The 17,744-nt window shown below is 39.7% G+C and overlaps 1 protein-coding gene and 1 pseudogene across 3 annotated transcripts; both read right to left on the bottom strand.

Moving 5' to 3' along the window:
• Positions 1–263: 263 nt before the first annotated feature.
• LOC113123401 (translation initiation factor IF-2) lies at positions 264–16,887 on the bottom strand. Of its 3 annotated transcripts, none has more exons than XM_026295427.1 (10): positions 16,626–16,887; positions 11,895–11,956; positions 10,970–11,612; positions 10,546–10,631; positions 10,359–10,464; positions 9,921–9,959; positions 6,534–6,554; positions 4,693–4,806; positions 3,360–3,419; positions 264–3,264 (listed from the first exon to the last, which is right to left on the bottom strand). In XM_026295427.1, exons 1-10 carry the CDS (start codon positions 16,687–16,689, stop codon positions 3,236–3,238), a joined length of 1,224 nt encoding a protein of 407 aa, XP_026151212.1. In that variant the 5' UTR covers positions 16,690–16,887; the 3' UTR covers positions 264–3,235. The 3 variants fall into 3 exon arrangements, with proteins under 3 accessions (XP_026151212.1, XP_026151214.1, XP_026151213.1); XM_026295429.1 differs by having other exon boundaries at positions 9,921–9,956; XM_026295428.1 differs by having other exon boundaries at positions 10,546–10,628.
• On the bottom strand, positions 3,882–4,000 carry LOC113124091 (uncharacterized; annotated as a pseudogene).
• Positions 16,888–17,744: the final 857 nt, after the last annotated feature.

Here is a 17,744-nt window from a genome sequence, read left to right as displayed (position 1 = left end):
ATATCCACATATCAAACCTTACGATGTCTGTTTTTTACTCTGTCTGAGCGTTACCTTATACAGGCAGTAAAGGAAGTTGCAAACAGAGAGGAACAAAGACAGGCAGCCACACAAACTTTACATTATAACTGTACATTTTGTACAGTATGTAATGATTAATATCTTAACTAAAAATGTCATTATTGGAACATCATTTTGTAAGATCAGGGATGTATGAAGTTACATAAGGTTAGATAAGGTACTTTTACAAACACACACCAAAATAAAACACAAACTCCCACGTTTAATTGACTCCTCAACATTATTTACACAGCTCCAGAAGAACAAGTGCCAGATGACAAAAATGAAGAAGACAGTTCCTAGACAAAAAAAAAAAAAAAAACACAGAGAATATTTAAATAATAATGTCTTAAAGTCCTAAACTAGCCTAAAAGTAAAATGTAATGACTAAATATGATTAATAAATCAAGATGTATACAGGATAGGAAAGTGCTTCTCCCGTTGAGATTGTGTTAATAAAATCACCTGCAAAAATCTCTGCTTGTTTTATAATTTCTCTCTGATAATGACATTGTTTCTTTGTTCTCTCTGTAATATATCAAAAGTTGGTATAAGGCAGGACTGGTCGGTGCCATGATTCATGCCCTAGGGTTATCTGGGAAGTGCACTTTGGGACCCAGAAAAAAAATTGTCTGCGATTCCCTTGCTTTACATTCTGGTTTGGATGCAATGCTCCAATGGTTTGTTTTTACAAGGAATCTGACTACCTGGGCCTAACTGTAATGTAGCATGAACCATAATGCTCAAAACACAAGCAGTTGTTTTATTTTAAGGAATGTATTGTTGTTCAGTCTCCTTAAATCAAACCAGACTCACCAGGATTGTGATTGTGCACTGCATGGCAGCAGAGTGCTTTTGCTGGTTCCTACTGCACCCATTGGGAGTGCACAAGGGAGGTGAGAACGGCAATAAAAGGAAAATTCTCATTTATGTTTTGAAGGCATCAGTGGCTATTTGTCAAAGCTTGTATTATTTTTATTATTTAGTGGGTATTTTGTGCATTATCACTCTGTGCCAATGTAGCAGGTGCAGTGAGAGATTTCAGGCACACTATCCACTAAAATGTCCACTTTAACATGTCAAGAGAAAATCAGTCTATCACAGATTACAGTATAAGAAGGCAATCGAAACAGAGGTCTGACCCAGCGTCCGGCCCACAATCCATACAGTAGAATTAATCGATACATGACATCACAGACTATTAATATCTCTCAGCTTGAGGCTAGGCTGTTAGCAACAGTCTCTGTCCTGTATTGCAACGATATGGTGCTTTACAAGTAACACACTTTACATGAACTGCAGAACTATGCATATTCTATAACCCTATTTCAAAGTTTAAAGGGAGCAGAGCAACTACAAAACTGCAAGGCAACAAAAGACATTCAGAAGTTTTTTTTTTTTTTTTTTGCTACAGCAGCAAAAACAAAAAACAAAAAACTTTTTTTTTCCTTTTTTTAAGGCAGTAGCGCTACTTCTGAGGCATTTCACAATAATGATTACAAAATACCACAGCAAACAAGTTAACCAAAGACTTTGTTTCTGAGGCACCACTGCTAGGTTTACAAAATTATATATAAAAAAAAAAAAAAAAAAATCACAAGTGTATGGTGTTTCTAATGCAGAGATATGAAATGATACAAAAATCACTGTAACAGCAACTGGCTTGCTCAAATGAAGAGGTGCACAATGATGAGAGTTTGAAATGCAGTGTAAGAAAACAGATTTACCACAGCTGCTACAGTGGTGTACAATATAAATAAATACAGAACATACAATTCTCAATTTGCTTTCTAAGATAGTTTCAGTACATTAATCTGCTACTTTGCTTGCTTTCATTTTTTATGCTCCAACTCTCATTGTGTGTCTCTAAATCGGTCAAGCCAGGCTGTGTCAGTGAAAGGCACTATAGAGGAAAAAATTACTGCTTTACAATTAAATTGACACATACTACATTGGAATAATATCTAATACGTTACTAAATGATTTCTTTCTTTAAATGATTTTTTTTTTAATGTCAGATGAACAAATTAACTTTGACCATTGCCAAAACGGAGCTGGACTTCTCTTCAGTTCAGTTCATCTCAGTAAATTGTGAAGACATAAATTCTAGGAAAAAGATATAAATACACTGATATGCTTTTCTTGATTTTCTTTATACTGAATTTGTAGATAGATTATTTTGTAATTTTAAGTGCTTTAATTTCATTCATTTTATTTATTGAACTGACTGAGGAGAAGTGGTAGTAACCCAACAGTATTTAAAAAGAAGCCCCTTCACCAATGGAAAAGCAAACCTACAAACACACACACGCTCACATATTGACATCAGTGGCCTTCTAAACACAGATTGGACCATATAATAATATCTCAGAATGCTAGGATTATAATCCTATAATATTATTAATATTATTCCTAGCCAGAATCCAGAAACTAGAGTGGGAGCTACTGAACCCCCAGTTATCCAACTATCCTGTGTCTATACTGAAAATTGTACTGAAAAAAAAAAAAGTTTTACTTAAATGACTGGTTACTGGTGAATGTATGAAATTATATAGGTGGCTTAAATGACAGAATTAGCAAAAAAGCCACTTTTAAGAATTCAGTACAAAGTTAAACACTTACAACATCAATATCAGTCACTAACTTATATTCACACTGAATTACAAGGACTGGAAAGTAGCCATACAAATAAAAAAGGTAGTTCTTTAAGCTAGGGATCTTATTATCATATTTAATTTGATATTTAATCTCTTTAATTGCTATTCTAAAAAGGTTGTTGGATTTGGGTCAAAGTACAAATTCTGACTAATCATCCAAATAAAATCCTATGCTTTGACAATCATAAAACCCCTAAGGTTCATATATATATTTTTTTCTTTTTAATCTAACTCCTTCCCCACATATATGCACACACACGCACACGCACGCACGCACACACACACACACACACACACGCACACACACAGACACACGAGCGAACACACACACACACACACACACAGGCATGCAGACACACGAGCGAACACACACACACACACACACACACACACGCACACAAACACAGAGCCCTACTCTAGGGCCTCACAGTAATTTAGCTCTACAGTGGATAGAGCCTAAAAGTGAGATTGCCGTTTTGCTTGACTGCAGTTGGTCCAGGCAGGTAATCATTGCTGGTCTAGGAGGAGTTCAGCAGGTTGCTAAGGACTGCAAAAATACACAAAAAAGGTCAAAACATTTAAAAGTACTGCCGGCGGTTGTATGTTTTTAAAATGTACGTTACATGTGTGATTGTGTCATACCCTGGGGATCTGACTGAGCCTCCGCTGCATCGGCTTTGCGTGCAGCTTCTGGATCTGCTTCTAATCACAGAGGTTAATAGTCAGTAAAATGCAAAAACACAGACAGATAACATGAAGCAGACAAGGCATCACATGTAAATTTGAATTTCATAAGCATTTAGCTAATTAACACCCTTTCCTGCTCATTAGCACAGATCTCTTTATGACATCCCCTCTGGCAAATTTCATTTATCCCTCTTTGATAACTGTAAAACCATACATCTCCAATGACCATAAATTAAGTACGACAGTGAGAGCACCCAAAGGGAGATTCTGACTGTGTTAATATTTCTCAGCTGTAATTGCTTTTTAACACCATCATGAAAATTTGTTTTCTCTGGCATAAAAAGTGTTCATATCAGCTCAGTCAAGACTTCACATTTATTGTCACTGGTGCAGCTCCAGTAAATATGAGAAATGAGAGATATTTGGGCTTTGGACCGACAATAAGGCCGCACTGGCTTGTGCAACCTCAGCGGCTGAGGCTAACGGCCCCTGGTCTTCCAAGGTGGTTTCCCATCCAAGTACCAACCAGGCCAGGCCCTGCTTAACTTCCGAGATCTGACGGAATCGGGCACTCGCAAGACGGTGTGCCCGCCATTAAATCCTATACAGTATATAGAAAAATAATAATCCTGATTCTGAATCTGACATTTGCCCTACATCACCAGAACTGAATAGCCTATTGTTCATGTTGACTGTAAATGAAAGCTGTGCTGAATTGGCAGTATTACAGTGAAGGGTGTGTGAGTTAACTGTAAATGACAACAGTTTTTAAGTACTAAAGAAGTACTGCTGACCGCCAAAACTTTTTAGATTAAAAGACACACACACACACGACCCATCCATCTAACACTAAACTCAAGTTTTAGATTGATGGGTTTTGTGTTTGTGTGTGCCTGAAGAAATTTCTTAGTCACCGATTAAATTGTGCTTGATTAAAGGCTGAGACATGACCATCAAGTCACGCCTATACAACACTCTCTGGCATGACTGGCTCTTAAAGGATATGAAGCTGCGATAAGGTTAATAAATGATAGTCTTTTTTGCTCTATCTCGGTGCATGGAACTAAACAAGTCATACAGGCTCGGGTTGTGAGCAAAGCCTTAAGGCTCTTTCAATGTGGGCACCAAGTGGAAAAAGAAAAAACACAATAAGTATAAATTAAGTAAGCGTACAGTATAAATTCTGTATAGTCCGCTCAAATGTCAAGCCTCATGTACAGCAGTTACACAGTAAATTGTGTTATTTGGGTGGTTGTTTTGTCAGCTAAGGAATAAGCAGGATAATTACCCTGTCTATTTTTGAAGCACAGTTTCTTCCTCTTATAGGTGAAGTATCCGGAGACTGCTCCCACAGCAGCCACAGCAATTGCACATAGGATGCCTGCTAAAGAGCCGGAGCTGGCTTTTATAGGAAACAAAAAAGATAAAAAAAAAAAAAAAACATGAATGACACCCGTGCATCAGAGCTGCAAATGCTTATGAACATCACATCATATAAAATACCATTTAAACCATACACATTCATTTGAGCTTGTATTATGATATAGACACATCTGTGCTATGTTGACTGTTTTTCAGTGTGACACCTGCATATGGAAATTGTAATGTTCAGTGTCACCACTGGGTGCCATTTTTGCAGCTGCAATAATGAGTGACATTTTCAGCAGCATGGCTCAATGACAAGAGAGAGAGAGAGAGAGAGAGAGGGAAAGATAATCTTTTTCCAGCATATTCTGATTCCTTTTCACGCTATAATTTAGAACCATGAAAGCAACTACAGTGACAGCACAAATCTGTCTGCACATGTTAGCCAGTTTCTATGACAACACCTATCTGAATATTTTTCATGCTGTGTCATAGCATACGGCAAATATCTTTCACAGTCTATTAACAGCACAGAAACACTGTTCAAACCAATGCTCATCAAAATTACTGACAACTCTTTAAGTACATTAAAAATACTCAGTTACAATCTTGTGATGGTACAAGGGAGATGAGATTAATTAGCAAAGCAAATTTAGTTAATTTAGGACCTAAGATTTAAGAAAAAACATGCAACAGAACAGACTATAAAAAAATGACACCCCTCCCAACAATTTTAAGTTGTTGGTTGGTCAGAAAAAAAGAAAAATCAGAAGGTAATCTACTGCAATGTCCCTACCACTCATTTTTTTTCCAGCTGCCTTTGTGTTCACTTAACTGTAAGTTACCATAACTAGTTGTATCTTATATGTCATCAGATCCAAGAAGATGAGGAATCACCTTAGATGTTTGTTGAACTTTGTGCTTAAAAGGTTTGTATAGTTATTATTTCCGTACAATTGATCAAATCTTTAAAGCTTTGAGACTGTTTACATGGAACACAGTCCTCGGACACACCCTATACTGGTGGAAATCTCCCATGCTGAACCCATGCTGAACCCAAAGTTATACCCTTGACTCTAAACATGCCCTGTATTATTGTCCTTATTCTTTGCTTTTAATGCTCGTCAAAAAAGAGGATTTGTATTGTTCCTGTACTGGCTTAAGTCAACACAGAGTAAAAATGCCAAGATGTGCTGGCATGACAATAGAGAGGGAGACAAAGAGTAGAAGTAATGTTAGGGTGATGGGTGACTCAGCAACTGAAGAATGAAAGACTACAGTAAATACGGTGACAGGTGAGGGAAAACAAGGGTGTGACTTTAATCAAAAAACTCAGGTGACTCAAGCTGAATCAATAAGAGGAAATGAAATTCAGTGGAATCAAATAGGAGGATGTAGTGAGTCAGTAAAAGGAACTTAAGGTGGGAGAAGACATGTATGAACATGCACAAATGCAGAACACACAACATTGACACCACCTAAATTTACTAAGCTACCAGATCAGATGCAGTAGAGAAACACAAATCAATGGGAACTTGTAAGTACTACGAGTATAGCAGCCACAGACCCATTGCATTACTAGTATTAGTACGCTACAGTTAAAGTGTGCCAGTATATCAAGACTTCTCACTTACAGTTGCATGTAAAGATACAGTCACTGACTCATTTTTCTCAACTGCATCTCCAAGTCTCACTGCTTATATGCTGTATGCATGTTGGTGTACACCTTTGAGTGGAAAACAAAAAAGAAGGAAGATAACTTACCTCGGGGCTGAGGGTTGTTTGCTGTATGGAAGAGAGAGCACACAATTAAAAATACAAAACAGTATCATTTACACTCATGAGTATACCGGAGGAATCATAGTAAAATATTTCTTGAAGTAAAACAATAGGAAAGGTGTTTTCTGTTTTAGAGCCAGTAAAATCTTGGGTCTTGTGTCTCTCACCAGATTTCAGAGCTACATAAGGCCAACTGTCGCTCCAGTGGCTGCAAAACCACTACAGCACCTGACTGGAACTTGATCAGCTTGGACTGAACATAACATGATTCGATTATTTTTTTTTGCGATTATGTATATTTTGACAATGAACACAATAAAACATCTACAAGCCATCTCCTTTGGCACCAGCAACGTGTGCTAATGGCAGCGATAAATGATTAAAGAAGGCTGAAGAATAAAATGCATTGGCATATAACTTTGTTAATGCTGCATGTACTGCAACAGAGAAGGCAGAGTATAAAAAGCCAGGAGTAAGATTATTCTCTTTTATACTCTGTTGATATTATGAAGTCTAGAGTTTCTGCCCTAACCAGTCCAGAAACACACACAAAGATGCACACCTACACGTTTCCCTCCTGTACATTCACAAAGATGCTTTTATAGTATAACAGATAAAATATCGGTGAAGGACACCCTCTATATCACTTTTTCTTATCTTTGATTTGATTTGCAAACAACCCTGTTATCTCCTGTGCTGCCTGCCTGTATATGCCTGTGAGATCATTGCTGCCCTTCACCTGCTTCAACTTGTCCAAGCCACTAATAAGAGAACACAAGAGAAAAGCACCTTCCACTAGATTATAATGATTATTCAAACCTGGGTGACTCAGATTTCAGATGGGGAATCAAGACTAAATGCTGAGAGGTGTCCCTCCGAGAAAATGTCACGTTCCCGCGTTGCTGTCATATTGCCCTGTGGCTAGCGATTAAACATAACCCAAGACGTAAAACAAGTTCATTCAGTTTCAAGTCATGGGAACAAAGCTCATTAAAATGGAACGGCATTATCACCACAAACAGTTACACCAGAGGAATTTCTTAAAACAATGTTTATTAGGTGCAGTTTTAAGTTGTGTTCTGCAGTTTGGATGCCAGACCTCGACTGGTGCACCAGGTGCATAAACATCGCTGCCTCTGGATGTGATCTCATTCTTCATAAGGCAAAGTGAATGCTCTAGGTAATAAAAGTTGACGTCAATTACAGCAGATAGAGCTATGAAAATCACAGGGGAAACTTATAAATACCCTTTTGTACGGCGTGAAATGCTGAAAGGTGAGATGTTCAGTGCACAAATAAATATGAGTTCAATTAAGCTGCTCTGCTCAAACAAGGCAGAGAAATACAACATTAAACCCCTCAAAAGACTGATGACTGGTTTTACTATGTTACGTGTCAAATTTACAAATTTATAAACTTTCTAATTTCAGCATTTACAAAGAAATGTGTATTATAGAGTAACTGTTGAGCTTATATATGTATAAGTGGAACTATGGGAAAAAATAAGGAGATATCATTGGTGACAGAAATGTAATATTAATCCCTGTAGGAAAATTTACTTTTTACAAGTTCCACCCAAGAGGAATATCTTCCAGATGTTCCCCAAAAAGACCTTATCTCACTAACACACTAAACTTCACCACTGCAAGTTAAACTATGTAATGAAAACATCAGGCATTATAAAAGCTTTCCACAGTTGAGTCCCTCACGAACGTTAGTGAACATCCTGCAAAAATGTCCTTGATAAGGACTGTGAATTACTGCCAGCTCCAAGGGTGTGACAGTGATCTTGTGAACTAGTATTGACTTAGCTTAAAGGATATGACCTGTCAGGAATGATACCATATCCTGACTTGATATTCACTGGGGGAGAAAACCCAAGTGACGTATAAAACATATGTGACTCAGTGTACACAATAGTTTTAGGCTGGGCAAGGTGAGGTAGGATCAGTTATTTATCTTTTAGGGTTGACAGAACCGCAGAGGCATATTTACCTAATGGCCTATTCTATCACCTTATAAATCCTGACAGCAAAACATAGTGGGACTGTACTGTGTTTACAGTATTATTCCACAGATAATTGCTATAATGTTTCCGCTGACACTCCTGTGCAGCCTTTCTTTCTTTCCTAGTCTTTCCAAAAACCAGGACACCTCTTTTAGTCTCTCTTTCCTTTTGTCTTCACACCTCTGATTATCTCATAATCTCTCTCCTCTCCTCTTAACTCTTTTCCTCCCTTCTCCTTCCTTTATCCTCCTCCCCTTTTCTCAACTCTGTAACTCCGTGGGAGAATGTTCCCCTGTCACTTACTGGGTGGAAGAAACGCTCCATGGAAACCTCCTTAACACTCAGCAGCACCCTCTGTCTCGTAGTTCTTAGCACTTCTAAGAGAGGAGCTAATGGCAAGCCCAACCTACATTTATTATTCTCAAGTGACAGAAAGGAGGATGTCCTTTTAAAAAGCAGACAGACAAACAACAACACTACTTGAGACAGCACATGTCGAACTGAGATCAGTGTAAAGGTCAGAAGAGAAATAGCAAGAGTTTGAGAACGGGGAGGGAATGGAAAAGAAAATATAATTAAAAATGAGGGTGACACTGATAAAATCACAGTGATGTCATTTGGGAGGTTTCTTTACTCATACCACCTCTAATTTAGGAGGTAAAACTGCATGGGCCAAAACCCCTCCTCATAATCTTCCTGAGTGATTTGTGCCTCTCATCTGTTCCCCATCAATTTATGAAGAAAATGAGTTGGAGAGAAAAAAAAGGTACTGTACATAACTCACAAAAGCTGGACATGCACATTTTTTATATAGCTGATAACATTGCTATTCTTGGGGTCAAACAATGGCACAATTGAAATCTAATATGTTACTGATATATTTCAAGAGGCCTCGGTCTATGCAAAAGAATACAGTATTGTAGTGACATTCCTCTCACTTTCAGCTGGTTGCTCAGGGACATGCAGTGCTTTAGTGGATAGAGAGTTTCAAGGAAACAGGAGTCAACTGCTCTAAAAACTAATCCATGCATAGTTCTCTTTCCAAACACTACAGGTGATAACGTTAATATGGTACGTCCGTTTAAGCTATTTCCAACAGCTTCCCTTTCCACAGTATTTCAAAATACTCTACAGGAATCAACACTTCTAAGCATTTAAATAGGCCAGCATCTTTGTGAATTAACTCTTACTGGAATAAAGTGAATCATACATCTAGGTAATTTTTTTGTGGTGGGCCTTAGTAATTTGTTGAGCTGAATTAAGACTGGGCTCCAGAGAGGTTGAGATTTATATGTTGTGGCTGAGGAATTTGGAAACTGTTCAAATGACAGAGGAGAGCAAAATAAATAAATGAATAACTTTACCTGCATTCCCGTCATGTGCAGCAGCCTCGGCATTAACTGCTGTCAAAGACAGAGATCGGAATTATAGTTTGATGCAAACAGTTAAAATAACTCATCTGTTACCTGCATCTTAAAGATGTTTTAGGAGTTTACTTTTTAAATGTTCGTATAAGAGCAGCTACATCTCTGATAGAGTAATATAAGCTGAAGGAATGCAATTTAAATCACCAAAGCCCGCTCGTGAACTTTATATTGCCTCAAATAATTTGAATAGACTAAGAATAGACCCAGCACATGTGTTGGGCTTTCTGTACAGTCATGAATCGCAGCTGATTCAATGACATTGGGTGAAACCAGCATTTTTTTTATGTTATATGCGCATGTATGAGTGCGTAAAAATAACCTCAACCTACACTTGAATGTACAGTATATTCAAACCTGTATGGACAGGGGACCTACCTGATGATCTGACTTTTGACACCACTCTTTCAATCTCTTGATCAGCTGGATCCTCCTGAATATCATTAACAAATGGGTCTGCTGCTAGTGAGGCCTCATCATCATACTATTAAAAAAAAAAAAAAAACAATATTTGTGATATACACAGTTTGTCCAAATAGGTTAGGGTTTGAAAACTGCCACTGACCTCCTCCTGAGTGGGTTTCTCAGTAGTGCTTGCAGTGAATTCCTCTGGTACATTAGCTGTTGACTGCTCCACCTCTGTATCAGCTGCTGGAAATAGTAGAGAAAAACAGAAGAGGGCAAATAGTAAATCATTGATTTAATTTTTATCATCCATTTCTGACCTTGATCACGCTGATAATTGCTCTTAATCCTAACATGAATATTCCTTCTAAGCATAAATAATGTCTCTGCTCTTATTGGAGTGTATGACTAAAGAAAGTCCACAAAGTAGAATCCACACACCGATTTGTTCTTTCACATTGTGGGTCTGCAATATTTTGATCATTCAGATGTTTAGCACTTTATAGCACAGCCACGGTGAACAAAAAAATTATTTGTGAGAAATCCACAGGATGTGTGTTCTGTTTTTTGCTCCTACTGATCACCTTGTGTTGTTTCATCTGCTTCAGGTTCAGCTGTTGGTTCTGCGTCTTCGTCTGCAGCAGCTGTTGGTTCTGCGTCTTCGTCCTCTGCAGCAGCTGTTGGTTCTACGTCTTCGTCCGCTGCAGCAGCTGTTGGTTCTGCGTCTTCGTCCGCTGCAGCAGCTGTTGGTTCTGCGTCTTCGTCCGCTGCAGCAGCTGTTGGTTCTGCGTCTCCGTCCGCTGCAGAAGCTGTTGGTTCTGCGTCTCCGTCCGCTGCAGCAGCTGTTGGTTCTGCGTCTCCGTCCGCTGCAGCAGCTGTTGGTTCTGCGTCTCCGTCCGCTGCAGCAGCTGTTGGTTCTGCGTCTTCGTCCTCCTCAGCAGCTGTTGGTTCTGCGTCTTCGTCCTCAGCAGCAGCTTTTGGTTCTGCGTCTTCGTCCTCCGCAACAGCTGTTGGTTCTGCGTCTTCATCCTCCGCAGCAGCTGTGGGTTCTGCGTCTTCATCCTCCGCAGCAGGTGCTGGTTCTGCCTCGTCCTCCGCAGCAGGTGCTGGTTCCGGCTCGTCCTCCGAGGCAGGCGCTGGTTCTGCAACATCTTCAGCAGGATCTGTTGGTGCAGCAGCTTCAGCATCAGCACTGGGCTCAGGTTCATCCACCACTGCTGGTATTTCCTGTATTTCAGCACAAAATATACAATAGGTTCACATAATGCTATTGTCAAAAAAAAAACTCATCTCCATCTCAGTAGTTGTGTGGGCTTCTAGGTGTTTGGAATAATTGGTTAGAAAAGTACATAGATGCAGATTCTTACTGTACACATCAAACTAGTAAACTTATGTCTCTACTTATCAAACTGTAATAGAGCTGATTCTTTCCGGTGAAATTCTTACGTAACTTATTAATTTATTTTCACACAGATTTCCTTTCAGAATCAAACAAGACCAACACCTCACCTCTGCTGTATCCTCAACTTCCTCGTCTTCGTCAGATACTACGTCTGCTTCAGGTGCATCCTCTGGAGAGGTTAGATCAAGAAAGCAACAGAATAATTACGAGTGAATTAATGCAACAACATAAAATTGACTATACTGGTTGAAATTTTGGCTTCTCTACTATTCACACACAAACAGATGGCAATATTATAAATTTAACCTACAGTAGAACCACCATCAGAACAAAAGAGTGGTAGTGTTTAGTGTAACCATCGCCGGTTAGGAACTACATGCCCTTATCTATCTGTTGTCATTTAAAATCATTAAAATCATCTGTCTAAATGGTTGTTCAGATGTTGTGGGTTTAACACATTCTCTAACGTGACTAGCACCACAAATAAAGAGACACACACACACACACACACACAGAGCCACACCCTGGTCTCACTGGTCCCTGATGGTAACGCTCCAGACACACTGATAACATCTGACCTGCCTGAACATCATATGAAGTCTCAACGTCAGCACTGAAATTGCAACTCTATCCTAATGAGAAAATACAAAGAGCATGCCTTTATCATACTGTGTGTGTGTGTGTGTTTGAGCCAGTGCTGCGACATTCCCCTGTTGCATGTGAGAAGCTGAAACAGCAAACTCTATCCTGACTTGGTCTTTCTCTGCTCTGCTGATTTCAGCAGTGCCATAATGCTGGTTGAGTGGTGAAGTGTCTTTTTCCAAATACAAGTACCACATATCAGCTAAGAGATACTATATAGCCATTTAAAAATTACTGCATAAGTTGGTCTGTGCTTCAAGTCTGCAAAAAATGTACTCAGATAGCTTGAAAAAGTAGAAAAGCACTGGTAGGCCAAAATGTTGGCACCATTAGAAAATGAGCAACAAATGACAGTTATTATATTTCTTCATTTGCATAAAAATATTCTTACATGCAGTGAAACAGTACATTATCTTTTTTAGCAGTTATTTATTGCCAAGTAAATTGGATCACTGCATTTGCCAAGAAAGATCGTATCAGAGTCAGTGAAGCCTTAAGGGCAAGAGGCATGAACATATCTGAAGTATTTCCATCACGCTGTAGAGGCGAATGGTACTATGACACCCTGTATTCCTTCACCTACACAAACATTCATATACCCGAAAGAATTCCATACACACATGTAAGTGGACACCAACATGGCTAAACACACACTACACGGACTGAAACATGAATATGAGATACGAGACATGAGACCCATGGATTGATGTGACCAACATGGTGGTAAAAACAAACTCTCTTTGTTTGTCTTAAACCCTGTTTTTCCAGCCACTGTCATGGCACCACTTTAGCATCCAAGATACACTAATCACTGCATTCACATCTCAAAAAACAGCATTGTACGAGGTACTGTGTGAGGGTGTTTGTTTCACTATCTTCATATGTCCTTTGGAAATCGCTGTTTGAATCAAAGATGCCCCACAGCACGCCATTCAAACCACTGAGGTGGAAAGTTAGATGCCACTTGTCTCGGCAGCGTAAAGAAACAGTACCCACTAACATTCTGCAGATTTTTCTCTTGATTTGTCAGACTTTTTCTTTGAATGGTATGTTCATTTGTATTTGTGCTGTGTTTTTTGTTTTTTCCGTGGTATTATGCTTACAGTACATGAACATCTGTGATATATGTGGCGCTCATGTAACTCCTCTAAATGTGCATATGAGAGACTGCCCTCCATAGAAACTCTCTTTGTGTTGCCACTCCATAGAACATTTTGTTCCCATTTATCAGTTTGCCATTTCCTCTTCTAACTACCTCTGGTAAAAAACACACCCCCATACACCCCCCCCAACACTCACACACACACACACACACACAAACACGTGCATGCATACAAACTTATAAAACATCTTCTCCTCCCTCTTCAGTACAATCACATGTTCACTCACATGTAAAGTTTTCTGTCTTTAATAGGTACTGAATCATCTCAGAGCCCTTCACACGCAAGTTTACTTTCACTCTCACACTCTGAGTAAGCAGTGTCCTGTTTTGTGTTAGTGCAGCACTGAAACAAACTGTTGCACATCCAAACCTCTCTCCCTCCTTCCCTTCCTTTCTTTCTTTTTTGCCTTGAAGTCTGTCTCCCGCCTTTCTTCTCTCTCCCAAGCTCCCTCTGTTTCTCTGCCACTGCTTTCCCTTGAGGCTGATGAGTCATCTGTGCATCTCCAACATGGCTACAAACTATTGTATGGGACTCTAGAGCATGTGCAGTGTTTAACTTTAAAAAGGTCCCCAGAGGAAAAATTTTTAAGTCAAACCAGTTTACACATGTGGGAAATAATATGTTTAGCTACACTGTGTTCTTGTCAGGACTAGTCAAGTGGTTTGATAGATTGTGAACAGATATATTTCTGGTTTTAATATTGAATCATCTGAGAGAGACCTTCTAAAAGACAAAGGAGCCAGTTCAGAAAAGGTAAGCTAAGCTAAAGGGCTGTTAGTTGTAGCCTTATATTTAATGGGAAGACATGGGAACAGATTAAATCTTCCACTCTAACTCAGTAAAAAAAAAAAAAAAGTGAATAAGCTTATTTCCAAAAATGCAAAGACGTATAATGAAAAATATTTCTGAAAAAAGAAAAAAAAAAAAAAAGAAACGCTGAAAACATGTTTTCACACTTCATGGAAGTGTGAGGGCTGTACCACTGATGCTGGTACCATTGTTTTGATGTCAAAAGTGAATGTGATGGAACATTTTACCCCAGCCCCTAGTATCATTTCTGGGAAAGCTTAATTATAAAAAAGTGACATACTTTTTTTTCCCGCAACACTGACCTTTTGTTTCTGAAATAATAAAAGAACAAATAAGTCAATTCACTTCACTTTTAGTTATGTAATGCACAGTACTGCCCCATCAACAATTACACAAATTGGAGTCTGAGGCAATTTTATGACTGTTCTGGTTCCTGCAGCGAGACTGTTGTGCAGTAATAATACATGTAGATGCATGTGTGTAACCAATAACCAAACCTTGGCTTATAACAGTGCCCCAGCAGCTGTGTGTGCATGTGTGTCAGGAATACAACAGCATATCCACAACACATTGTTCTGTCAGGTATGGTTCTGTTGTGTGACTGTGAGACACGAAGTGCTGCGTCAGTCATGCACAACTTAAAACAGCCCATATGGGTGCGGAGAGAAAATGCATGTGTGTGTATGTTTTTGACAATCACCAAAAGAACGATTTGTGTGTTATGTAGTTTAAGGTGTAAACACAGACAAGTCTGCACACACATACTGTAAACACACATCTGGCAAACATCACACAACATCTTTTGCTTCTACAACCAACCTATGCACACAGTCACATTGATGAAGTGCTCTCATACTTCCACATGTTCTGTACGTTTAACACCCCCCCCCCCCCACATCACATCACACACAGATGCTGAGTGGCCTGGGGGAGAGGAAGGTGCTGAAACTAGTTGTGTTGTTGGGTGTTGTCTACAGCCGTAGATGGATCTAGTTACCAAGACACTCCCAATCCTTCACTGTTATAACTTTCACCATACAAGATGTGCACACATGCAACTGACCGAGCACCCCCATCTTTCTGAGTGTGACTTAAACTGGTACACACACACACACACACACACAAATGGACTCAGTGAGATTTCCTGTGCCTCAGTCCACCAACATCCATTGGGTTTACAGTAAAGTTACAGTTCAGTGATTTGAAAAGGAGAGTTGCGTGTGTTGAAATTAAAACGACAAAAACAGAATGTGCACGTGTGTGTGTGCTGGAGACGACTTCCTCTTTGGTGGCTAAATTGGTAATGAAAAGTGAACCAGTAGAGTGACATTACCACAGATCACATCCAATCATACCAACGGCCAACTGAAATTCTGTTTGCATAACGTTGTTGAGCCTGACTGTTACTGATCTCTCTCTCTCTTTCCTTTTCACTCCCTCTTGTACATCTTTGTTTTCCCTCTCAAATGGCTGCAGCATTTCCTCTTATCTTCTTCCAGCATTTCCCCTACTTTCCCTCTATTTTTTTTCTGTGCTTGTCTCAGGGCTCCCCTTCTCTCCCTCTGAGTTTTACTGCACATTTGACCAATCTGAAATCTCTGCATGCGCCGCAGGGAAGGGCTGGGGCCCATGGGCCAGCTGAAGATGAAGGAAGAGAAAGAGAGCAAAAATGAAGAATGGGAGAAACAGAGAAGCAAAATGAAGACTGGAACACTTAAGAACCAAGAGGGGTTAAATATAGGGATAAAGGAGGAAAGAATTGGGGGGGGGGGGGGGGGGGGGGGGTATCCATGTAAGGACAATAGGTCCACCACACCCCTGAGGGCCAACACTGAGGTCCAAAAAGATATGGCCACATTACATGACACACCTATTTCACTCATACTCTGTGAACAGTTTACAGTAAGGAGGGGGAATGCATGAGCTTTTTCATTCATTCAGTCAGAACAGTGCAGACTAAAAGGAGCAAAACACTGATAAAGGCGCAGCACACACACACACACACTCACTCATAGATGACTAATGAAGCATATTGGCAGAGAACGGTAGAGGGAAACAGGTGAGAGCCAGAGGGATAGCTAAGAGCAGAGAGAAATGGAGACTGAGATGCAGATAACCTGAAAAGGCAGACAGACAGACAGATGTTTGAAGTGCATGCAAACGAATAAAAATCTTCGCGTGCAGACGATGTCCGGGATGCATTAGCTGAAAATAATTCATTACCTTGTGCCTTGACGCCTGTAGCCAGCAGGCTTCCTAACAGCAGAATCCACAGGTATGACATCATGGAAACACGATCGAACCGGGGATCAATCAAACAGGACAATCAACCGGCTCTGGAGGCTTCAGGTGGATCTGCAGGACCCGTGTGTCGGTGCGTTCTTACGCGTCGGATCAAATATGTGGCGTCTCCAAGGTGCGGATGCTCGTCTAGGTACACCACTGAGCTGACGTCCTCTCCTTTTGTCTGGATTGGGAGAAGGTCCAGGCTTTATTTAAGGTGGGCGGGTCCCAAATATAGAAGGCAGGCGGGGAGACGACAGGGCTTGTTCTGAGGAAGCATTAATGTGCCCGGTAATCAGCAGTGGATTTGATATTATATTCCCGACGCTTGGATTAGTACTCGCCTTTATCAACTCAGTTTACTGAGGGCGAAAAAAATTAACTAAATATCTATAAAGTCCTTATGATAAATATTCTTTCATTTAAATACCATTTTAGGTACTAAGGGCAAGAACAGCTGTTCCTTTGCACCGATGAAGCAACAGAGTGTGTCAGGGTTATAACTTATCCTAAACTTCAGGCATTTCAGTCTGTTTTATTTTCATAAGCAGGCCAGCACCGACAAGATCAATCAGTACTGTACGCTAAAATCCCTGAAGGGATACTTTATCATGTGACTCCATACAGACTTTTTTTTTTTTTTTTTTTGGGCATGATCTCCCCCAAGAGCATCCCTATGCCTATAAAACGTTTCCAAGTTAGAAAATTGCTATGATTTAGGTACTTTCTTAGAGTCTAATAAGCCTATAATTTACTCGGATTTATTAAAATAAAGCATGCGAAGAGCCGACTGAATTGCTGGATTTTCAGATGTAAGGCTTTGGCCTGTATTTAATGTAAAATTAATGCTAGGTTTCTGTTTGAGAAAACCGCACATGACCTCATTCAAACCAAACAGTAGGTGGATCTGAAAAGAACATTTTCTTTTCCTTTCCTCAAGAGTCCTCTCCTGGAAACCACGTTTTTTGTTTTTTGTTTTTAATTCGCCCAAATGAAATGTACTGGTATCGGCAGATGGCGTCATTTATTCATAGTGTATGATCACCATATACATCATGC

This window comes from Mastacembelus armatus, chromosome 21 (genome assembly GCF_900324485.2).
Source record: "Mastacembelus armatus chromosome 21, fMasArm1.2, whole genome shotgun sequence".
NCBI lineage: Eukaryota > Metazoa > Chordata > Actinopteri > Synbranchiformes > Mastacembelidae > Mastacembelus > Mastacembelus armatus.
Note: the sequence above shows the minus strand (reverse complement) of the source record. Positions and strands in the feature narration are given on the sequence as shown.

Coding starts and splice junctions, on each gene's coding strand:
- LOC113123401 (XM_026295427.1), bottom strand. CDS start 16,689: ATGATGTCATACCTGTGGATTCTGCTGTTAGGAAGCCTGCTGGCTACA. Junction 9,960..10,358: donor GTCAAAAGTCAGATCATCAG/GTAGGTCCCCTG, acceptor TGTCTTTGACAG/CAGTTAATGCCGAGGCTGCT. Junction 3,420..4,692: donor GTGCTTCAAAAATAGACAGG/GTAATTATCCTG, acceptor CTCTGTGATTAG/AAGCAGATCCAGAAGCTGCA.